This window comes from Impatiens glandulifera, unplaced genomic scaffold (genome assembly GCF_907164915.1).
Source record: "Impatiens glandulifera unplaced genomic scaffold, dImpGla2.1, whole genome shotgun sequence".
NCBI lineage: Eukaryota > Viridiplantae > Streptophyta > Magnoliopsida > Ericales > Balsaminaceae > Impatiens > Impatiens glandulifera.
In genome coordinates, this window is record NW_025919140.1 from 1062078 (window position 1) to 1072957 (window position 10880).

The following is a 10880-nucleotide window of genomic DNA, read 5'->3' on the forward strand; positions in this document are numbered from 1 at the left end:
TTTATTCTTCTATTCTCTTTACTCTTTATCATTTTTAAAATTAATGGTATGTTGTTCCTATCTAATTTCTCTAAAAAAATCTGTTATTCACTTTTCTTAAATTTTAAACCATTAAACTATATATATATATATATATAATGTATATAAATATATACTATTTGTTTTTCAAAGTTAATAATCTGTAGCTTATGAAAAAAATTAATTTTTTTTATTGAATAAATAGTATTATTTAGCATAATTTTAGACTAACGATAGAAATAATTGAATTGACCAAATCAATATCAATAAACCGAACAGTCTGTTTTTAGAAATTTCAAGTGTACCTAAAATTGTTCTTTCAATGAAGAAATCGACCAAAGCTTATACGAGTCATTTATGGTGATGCAAGAGGGTTAAATTGGTAATTTGGGAGTAAGATTTTGATATATATATATTATGGAGTCGGCCGTGGCAATTAAGCAATTGTTTTAAAGGTAATCTAGAAGGTATACATCATTATTACGTGTCCTAATAATAAAGTAAAATAAATGATAATTGTTAAAAAGGATGTTTTGGTAAAAGTTGCCCGAAATCCTCCTGTTACGCGTCTCTTTGAGGTCCCATAATTCTATCGCCATTACCGACCTCTCCCCTCTTCATATTCCCGTCCATGAAACGCAAATTTTGATCCAATCCCCTCTCTCTTTCTATACCTAACTTTTTCTCATATCTTCCTTTTCCAATCCAATCCAATCCCGATTTCTTTAGGAAAACAATATGGCGCAGAGGACGGAGAAGGAGGAAACTGAATTCAAGGTTGTTCCAGAAACTCTAACCCTCTGCGTTAACAACTGTGGCGTTACGGGAAATCCGGCTACCAACAATATGTGTCAGAATTGCTTCAACTCCACCACTTCCGTCGCCGCAGCTCTTTCGTCCACGCCTCCTAAAATAACCGCCTCCTTACGACGCGATCTAAGTCCTAGATCTACATCATCATCATTATTGACGTCTTCCGTGACGACGACGAGTCGGAGTTTAAGTTCGGAGGCGGCTTTGAATGCGACGGTTACGGTGATGGCGAAGAAGGAGGTGAAACGTTGCTCTGGTTGCAGAAAGAAGGTAGGTTTGACCGGATTCAGGTGTCGATGCGGTGAGCTTTTCTGCGGCGAGCATCGGTACTCGGATAGGCATGATTGCAGCTACGACTATAAGGTTGCAGGTCGTGAGGCTATTTCAAGGGAGAATCCTCTGGTCAAGGCCTCCAAGATTGTTAGAATCTGAAATCAACAGAAACCGCAGCATCGAATCGGAAATATGAAAGAAAGTATTTGCGTTTACAATCAAATAGAGATGAATTTGAAGACAATCAAGTCAGATCGATCGATCTTCAGCGCCGGCGAAAGCAACAGCGAGCGACAGGGGAGGAGAGAAAACATGTTAATTTGAGGTCTCTAAGTAATTTAAATTAAAACTAGTAATAGAGATTGATTTCTTTGGTATTGTAGTTCGATCTGTTGTTGTATCTGTAAATGATTCTTCATCATCATCTATCTCAGCTTCTGTTTGAATTGAATTAAAATAGAATTATTATTGCAGTAGCTTGTGTTCTTCTCGTGAATCATAGGTCGATCTGGATACATCGATTTCTTTATTACTGATTAGATTCATCGAAACGCATTCCGATCATGGGGTCAAAGTCGGCATGAGCTGGAGTTATCGATTTCATGCTGAATTTTCAATTGATTTGTCTTCCAAACAATAATTACTTTGATTATTGTTTTATGTCTTTGTCATTGATAATAATTGTCAATACTCAATAACTCTATATATATAATATAATAGAATAGTATATATTTTTTAAATTAATTTTAAATATTATTTTTACAATTTATAATATTATTTTTAGTTATTATTTAATTTTTAAAAATAATATTAATTATATAAAAAATAAATTTTTTTTTCCTCTTCCCTTTCTTAACCCTCAATCATTAATCCCTCCCAATTTGTAGAAATTTATATACAAGTTGTAACAAAGTTTTTACAAATCAATTTTTTCTTTATGAAGCCATGTAATATAAGGTAATCAACTCTTCTAATAAATTTATTATATATGTATATTTTTCTAATAAAATAAATTATTTCTCATAAATAATTATATGATATATTTCATTCTATTATCTCTAATTATATATAATAATATATATATATATATTATCGTCATTATTTTATATATTTATATTTAAAAATAATTTTAAAAATGTTATATAATATTTTCTATTAATTTATTTTATATAATAATTAAAAGAATATAATGTTATATTAATTATATATTTATATATTAATTTTACAAAATAATATAATTATAAATACATAATATATATATATATATAATAAATAAATAATAATTTATAATAATTATCAACTAAATTTATATAAAATAAATAATAAGTATAAAATATATAATCATGTTTTTCTAATTTGATAATATAGGGAGAGCAACGTTAAGACAACGATCCCCATCTTGCTGCCACCATAACAAAAAATTACGATGGAGGGATGAGATAAAAAAAATTTAAAGAGAACGTTCTTTTACAGTTTTGATCAAATCATAGACAAACTATAATCAAATCATAGCCTTCTCTTATTGAAAAGAGCTCAAAAGTACGAGCTTTAGATTTATCTTTTAATGAGAAGCCCATTTCGAAGTAGACGACGAAAATGACCTAGAAGACGACTACCACGAAGGGAACCATCAAGAAGAAGAACGCCGTGAAGTCCACTACAAAGAAGACGACTACCGCGAAGAAGACGACCGCGAAGAAGACGATCGCGAAGAAGACGACCACCAAACTAAACTGTAATGTTATTTCTAACTTAAACTATAATGTATAAATTGAAATGTTCTTTTAAGGTGAAGTGTAATGTCCAAACTTTAATATTATTTTTAAAGCTAGGAGTAAGGAACGGTCTAGATGACATACTAAAGTGGTTCTCCATAACATTTGCCAAAGGTGGTGCATGTTCTACAAAGGGAAAAATATTTTATAATGTAGACCTTCCACCAAGACAAACTGTAAGGCTAAGATAAATGTTGTTGTTCAGAATGAAGGTGCTATTGAGATAACTAATGTTCCATGACCATAACCATTACTTGTGTCCTGAAAAGTATAGACATCTTAGATCTCATAAGATTCTAGATCCAAGTGCAAAGAGAAGATTGGATTTAAACGACGAAGCTGAAATTACTTTGTCAAAAACATATCAATCACTTGTAATTGAAGCTGATGGATATGATAATATGACTTTTGATGAGAGAAACTACATAAACTATATTTCAAAATCTAGGCAGTTGCAGTTAGGAAATGGTGATGCCAAAGCGCTATGTCAGTATTTCTACCGAATGCAAAATAGATATTTAATTTTTTATGTATATGATGAGGACGAGGAGAACTGGATAAAGAATGTATTTTGGGCTGATGAAAGATGGAAGACTATAAACGAGTACTTCTCGGATGTCATCACATTTGACACAACATATTTGACAAACCACTATGATATGTCACTACGAGCAGATGCCTTGCTTCAGCAATAGTTTGAAGAAGCGCGAGCAGACGCCTTGCTTCAGTAGTAGTCTAAAGAAGCGCGATCAGACGCCTTGCTTCAGAAGTAGTTTGAAAAAGCGCGTGCAATAGCCTTGCTTCAGCATATGTCTGAAGAAGTGCTCTGCTTATCTGCATAGCTCATCATCACAGTGGATATCAGAGGTGGTTATAAGTAGACTTCCTAATCAACTTATTACAACTACCACCAAGTGCTCAACCATTATAAAGTCGACACGTATCTACGAATTAGAGTCGACCGTTGCCTACATCTCAACATGAAAGTACAACGTCAAATCCCTAGACTTATGTACGACGTACCCCTGTATTTCCAGTACAGAGGATCCCCGAATATCTGGATTTGAGGTACGACAAAATCTTTCTCGGTCATTTCACAATCCAAGATTCAGAGTCGACCATTGCTACACTTCACTATAAAAGATCTTTAGAGTACAACGGTGATCCAGTTAGTTCCATTTCTTAGTTCATATAGTGATTAACACAAGTTCTAAGTTCTTACTCTCTCTATTGTAAAAGCACACATTTGTAGAGTTGATAACATGTTCAATATTGTAAGTTGAATAGAAAGTTGTTTGTTCAACAAAGTGAGTGCTAGGAGTTTAGAATAGGTATCTGTTAAGTCTTAGGTTTCTGAATGAGTTTGTATAGACTCTATATAAACCAAAGTCCTCTAGTGAAAAATCCTTATGGTAATAGAAGAAGGGGTGAGTGACGTAAGAGTTTTATCTCCGAAAATCCATAAAACTCTTATTTTATTTACTTTCTACATCTTTCTATCTTGCATTCGTAGCTTCAAATGTAGCAAGCATTCTGCCCTTGAATGCTTTCAAGAGCTTGTGACGATTTGTTTACAATAGAAATAGGTTTTAAGTCCCTAACAGGATTAAAATCGAATTGAAAGTCAATATTAACACAACAACATTCAACCCCCCCTTATGTTGTTATCATCAATCCTAACAAGTGGTATTAGAGCAGGAATTTCTATTCTCAAGAAAATAAAACATCCAAATCATGTCTCTTTTAAACAAAATCCTAATGTTCACCAAGGAAGATTATAATGATTGGAAGTACATGATGCAGACTCATTTGGCTGCTCTGGATGACGATATGTGGTATGCCATCACTGATGGTCCAATAAAAATCCAGACGATCAACACAGCTACAACTGATGTTGCTCCTAAGGTGAAGAAGAAACCAAGGCATGAGTAGTCTGCTGAAGATAAGAGGAAGGCCAATCTAGATAATATGGCCAAAAATATTCTGTACAAAATGCTGGATAAGAATATGTTCAACAAAATAAAGGCATGCTTCACGACCAAGGAGATATGGGAGAAGCTGACACAAATTTGCGTAGGCAACAACCAAACTAAATAGAACAAACTTATGGTTGTTATGCAAAAGTTTGATAGAATGAAGATACGACATGGAGAAAAATGATTGAATTTGATGAACGGTTCAACAACATAGTCATTGAACTCTCCACTTTGGGAAAGACGTACAACAATAGAGAGGTTGCTATTAAAGTCATGAGAGCTCTTTCTAGAGAGTGGGACATCAAGACAATGGAAATGAGGGAATTTAAAGATCTCAACAAGCTTGAGTTGCACGATTTATTCACCGATCTGAAAGTCTATGAGTTTGAGATAAACTCAAGGAATGAAGAGGATCCATCCACATCGACCATCACAAAGGCGCTAGTGATTGCTGAAGAGCCAGCTCCCGCAACGGTTGCGAGGTCTGTTGAGAAGTTGAGCAACATTAAATGTCGGTTACACTTCTGTGAAATATATGTCTGAAACCAGCTTGCCTATGTGGTAATTTGCGTCTGGTGAGATCCGAACTCTGGTCACCCGTGTGACAGGAAGAAGTACTTACCACTATACTACAACACCTTGTTGTTATCTTTAAAACAATTAATATACTTGATATGACTTAGCAGTTATATATATAATTTAACTTATATATTTAATTGAATTTAGTTTTATCCATTCATTATTAAAATCTTTTCATAAATTATATTCTAACACATCATAATATTTTAAAGCTCGACCTTGAAAGAAACTTATTTCAATAAAATCAAATCCCAAGTTTTGTATAACTTACAACATGGACATATGACTCATTTCCAAACTACATAGACTTGATTCTTCTCATTGTAGAAAAATAAAGGAGAGAAGACACATAGGAAACCTACATGTTTGCGGGCCTAGTCTCATATAAATAAAACCCTAAGTTCCTTCATCAAGAGAAAGATAAAATCTTTTGAGAAAGGAAGAAAACCTTTATCTCATCCTAAAGTTGATGTGACAGATTTTAGGAAATAAGTAGGGAAAAAGCTAAGAACATCGCTTCCATTTGAGTGATATTCTCATAAATAAACTGAGGATGTCACAATGACTCCAATTTAAGAGATATCCGTCACAAACTATTTTTCGTTTGTAGACGATTATCGTAAGAGTAACCTTCCATCAAAGGATTTTGAAGAAAAAGAACTATAATAAACTCCATAAAAGCGAGGTCTAGAGTCCCAAATTGAGAAAGGATGCCTCATTGTTACTTTTATAAAAGAGAAAAATGTTTGAAACTCGATGCTTTGGGAAGAAAAAAACAAAAAAATGTAAAAACCAAAAAGAGAACCGGAATAAAGCTTGAAATATCTCCAAAAAATTGAAAAATGTTTCTGAGTTGGTTGAGTTCTTAAAATCACTATTAGTGCTCACTCAAACTCTAGTAATGATTTCTAGAACAAGAGTAGAATGTACCGATTCTATTAGGTACACATCGGAAACGAAAAAAAATGACTCAATTGATTGAGGTATTGAAATCGCCAGTATTTCTCACTCAACCTCTAGTCTTGATTGCTAAAGGACAAGGATATACCGATTCTATTAGATATACCCGCGAGTCAAAAAAAAGATGAAAAAATGACAAATTAAAACCTAAAGCAGAAAATTGATAAACCACTCCAAAAAAATGTGTTTTTGCGATGAGTGGACTTCAAGAAATGTAGTAAGTGTCGAGCAACCAAAAATAAGTTACACTCCTTTATCAAAACATCAAAGTTTTAACTATCTTCTTTGAGGGGTATAATTCTGAATAATCTTTTATACACGAGATCAAATTTATAACTTATATTTCAAAAATTAGGAAAAAAATAAATCTTATTCCTTAATGAAAGAATCATCACAAAAGATGGAAAATATGTTCAAAGCCTAGCCCTGAATACGTTTTGAATATGAAAAAGTCATGATTCATTCGGAAGGATTAGGGTTCTTACCAATCTCGAAAAGAAAGGAAATAAACAAGGATATGAACTAGGGGAATGAAAAACATTTCTTTATCCAAAACCAAGAGTCATTTGTCCACAAATAAAGAGTGAAACTACTGACTAAATAATTTCAACTAGTTACGAAGGACACATTGAAAAAGAAAGGGACTCAAGTATTATTTTGAAATATTCCATTAAGAGGCATAGAGCCATGACCGATACTACATAAACAAAATTAGAAAAATTGAGTCTCCAAAAGCCTTTATGTCGATAAATACATGAGATTATTCGTCACGATCTCATTTAAACCCTAATTGTAGTTAGGTGCCCAAATACCTATCTACTGATAGGTGCGATAGATTGTTTGGATACAATTCTGCTAAAAACCCTAATTGTAGTTAGATATTGTAAACCCTATTTGTCAATAGGTATGTCAGATCGTTCTTATACGATCTTGTTTTAAATCCTAAGTATAGTTAGGTATCCAAAACCCAATATGTTAATAGGTGTGATAGATCGTTTGTATATGATTCAACTAAAAATCCTAATTGTAGTTACGTATTCTAAACCCTATCTATCGATAGATATGTGAGATCGTTCATACAAGTTCCCATTTTAAACCCTAAGTGTAGTTATGTACCCAAAAACCCTATATGTTGATAGGTGTGATAGATCGTTGTATACGATTCCAATAAACTCTAATTGTAGTTAGGTACTCAAAACCTTATTGTTGATAGGTACGAGAGATCGTTTGTACACAATCCTGTTTTAAACCTTAAGTGTAGTTAAGTACCAACAACCCTATTTATTGATAGATACGAGAGATCGTTCGTTCACGATCCCGTTCATTCCTTAATTGTAATTAGGTATCACAAACCCTATTTATTAATAGGTACGAGAAGTCTTTCGTCAACGATTTCATTGTAAGCCTTATTTGTTAACAAGTAGAGATATCATTTGTAAGATGATCATTTAAAAGTCTTGTCTATCTACAAGGACTTGAGAACACACGTACATGATCTAGTGAAAACCATATTTATCGATAGGTCGAGATATTGTTTGTATACCGTTCCATTAGAAACTCAATCTATTGATAGGTGCGCTAATCGTTTGTACATGATTCCGTTGGAAAACCTTATTTATCGATATGTCGAGATATTATTTTTATACAATTCCGTTAGAAAACCTATCTTCTTATAGGCGGGCTAATAGTTCATACACTATTCCGTCTAAAAACCCTATATATCGATAAGTCGAGATATTATTTGTATACAATTCCATTAGAAACCCTATTTGTTGATAGGTGCACTAATTGTTTGTTCACGATCCCTTATGAAACCCTATTTGTCGATAGGTCGAGATATGTTTTGTATAAATTATGTTAGAAAGATTTTATCTTTTGATAGGTGTGTTAATCATTCGTACATGATTACGCCTCAAAATCTAATATGTCGATAGGTTGAGACATTATTAGTATACAATTCCATTTGAAACCCTATCTATTGATAGATGTGTTAATCGTTCATACACGATTCCGTCTAAAAACTCAATCTATCAATATGTCGAGATATTGTTTGCATACAATTTTTTTAGAAACCTTATATGTTGATAGGTGCGCTAATTGTTCGTACACGATTCCATTTTAAAACTTTATATGTTGATAGGTCGAGATATTATTTGTATACAGTTCCGATGAAACCTTATTTATTATTAGGCGCGCTATTTGTTCGTACACGATTCCATTAGAAAATCCTATATGTCGATAGGTCGAGATATTGTATGTATACAATACCATTTGAAACCCTATCTATTGATAGATGCGTTAATCGTTCATACACAATTCCGTCTAAAAACCCTATATGTCAATAGGTTGAGACATTGTTTGTATACAATTCCGTTACAACCCTATATAGATGTGTTAATCGTTCATAGACAATTCCGTCTAAACACCCTATCTATCGATAGGTCGAGACATCGTTTATATACGATTTTGTTAAAGCACTATCTCTCGATAGGTATCCCCTATCGCAACATCACTACAACCAAATATCGCAAAAACGAAACCCTATCATTCGAATAGGTATCAAAACTCTATCTCTCGATAGTGACCCAAGCTTTGTTTATCAACAAGCACAATGATCATTCATACATGATCCTAACAAAACCCTATCATTCGAATAGATATTCAAAATCCTATCTCTCGATACGTATCAAAGCCTTGTTTATCAATAAGCACAAAGATCATTTGTAAGATGATCTGTTAACAATCTTTTTGTCGACAAGGACCATAGACCATATGTATATGTTCCATACGAAAAACCCTATCACTAGATATATATTCAAAACCCTATCTCTCGATAGGTACATTTTTAAACCCTTTATTCCCAATAGGTACTCCAGCCAAAAATTATATTTTCAATTCTCCTTCTAATTCCCGAACATGAAATTCTATCTATTGATAGTTATACGGTCATTTATACATGATCGTCTTCAACCTCACATGTGAGTGACCTTCGTGGCAAGTTCATTAGCTCCCGTGATAAATCTATATGTTGATAGTACATTGATCATTTGTATATGATCACTCAAACACATTACTTGTTAGATTTAACCAAAACCTATATGTTGATAGTATCACGATCATACACATATGATCACCCTAAGTGTTACATGTTAGTAACCCACTTGAAAGTTATTAAAACTTTCATGTTCCCTTAATATCTCATGATAAATAACCTTAGCTATTTGTACATGACTTACATGAATAATCTGTTGATATTCATGCTAAATAGGAATTGACATTTCAATACATATGATTATCTCTTTATCATCCTCCTTTGAATTTTACGGAGACTTTATTAAGATCTGTAAAACATGATTCCCCAAGAGTTATCATTTTTAGGATAGTTACCATGAAGAGATTCCTAACGCAACGCTTGGAAGTACCTCTACAAACTGCTATATACAACATCAATAGGTCACTCCAACATCAGCACACTACATGTTCTATCTTTCTAAACACCTTCATTATAATTTTGATAGGATAACGTTTTCAAAACCAGTTTGTTGTATTCAAACTCGATTCGAGAGTGCAACTATGTAAGTACTAAAAATATACATACCCAATTTATAAAATTAAAATAATTATTTTGATTTATTTTTGAATAAATAAAATCAAAATAATTAACCCTAAGGTCAAATACTAATTAAAACAAATAATTAGATTAATTATTGTGATAATTGAAGTCTAATTAATTAAGGAAAATTGTCAAATTAAATAAATAAAATTATTTGGGATAAATATTATACTCAATTTATCTCAAAATAATTTAAAAAAAAATAGAGGGATTAAAATAAATAATTTAGGATGAAATGTGTTACCCATTTCATCCTAAAAAAATATTTATTTAACTTAACAATATACAAAAATTAGAATAAATTGGTCAAATATTTGTCATATTTATTTAAAATATTTTTTGTGTATTTTAAAGAATTAAATATAAAGGCAAAAGGGTGAAAGAAGAATCAGTTTCAATTAAACCATTAAGGTTTTAAATAAAAACAAAATATTTAATCGTGTGTAGCCAAAATTTAGAGAAATCATTATAGCCGAAACCACGACCATTGGATAGACGCTGGATTTTCATCCAACGCCCAAGATTCACAAGCGTTGCCCACTGCATCAAAAGAAACGCGCGTCCGCGCCACACTAGATCAGCTAACGCTTTGTTAGTTGAAACACAACAGAATGGTTGGAACACAGCGGAATGCGACGGAACGCTAACAGATCGCTCCAAAAACGACATCGTTTTGTCCCTGCATCTTCTTCTTCGTCGCGATCGTTGGAGGGATAAGAACAACAACCATCTTTGATTTTTCGAAGTTTGAACTTCGTCGTTTCTAGATGATTTGAACCCATTCAAAAGATGAAATGATCACCCTACTTCGGGGATCATTTCACCTACATTTATAGGAATCATCAATGCATATTCCGATAACTGGTCAGAAGA

At 32.7% G+C, this 10880-nt stretch overlaps 1 protein-coding gene across 1 annotated transcript; it reads left to right on the forward strand.

Annotated features, from left to right (window-relative positions):
* Positions 1 to 647: 647 nt before the first annotated feature.
* Positions 648 to 1264, forward strand: LOC124917569 (zinc finger A20 and AN1 domain-containing stress-associated protein 5-like). The gene has a single exon (XM_047457965.1). The coding sequence runs from the start codon at positions 757 to 759 to the stop codon at positions 1261 to 1263; it is 507 nt and encodes a 168-aa protein (XP_047313921.1). The 5' UTR covers positions 648 to 756; the 3' UTR covers position 1264.
* Positions 1265 to 10880: the final 9616 nt, after the last annotated feature.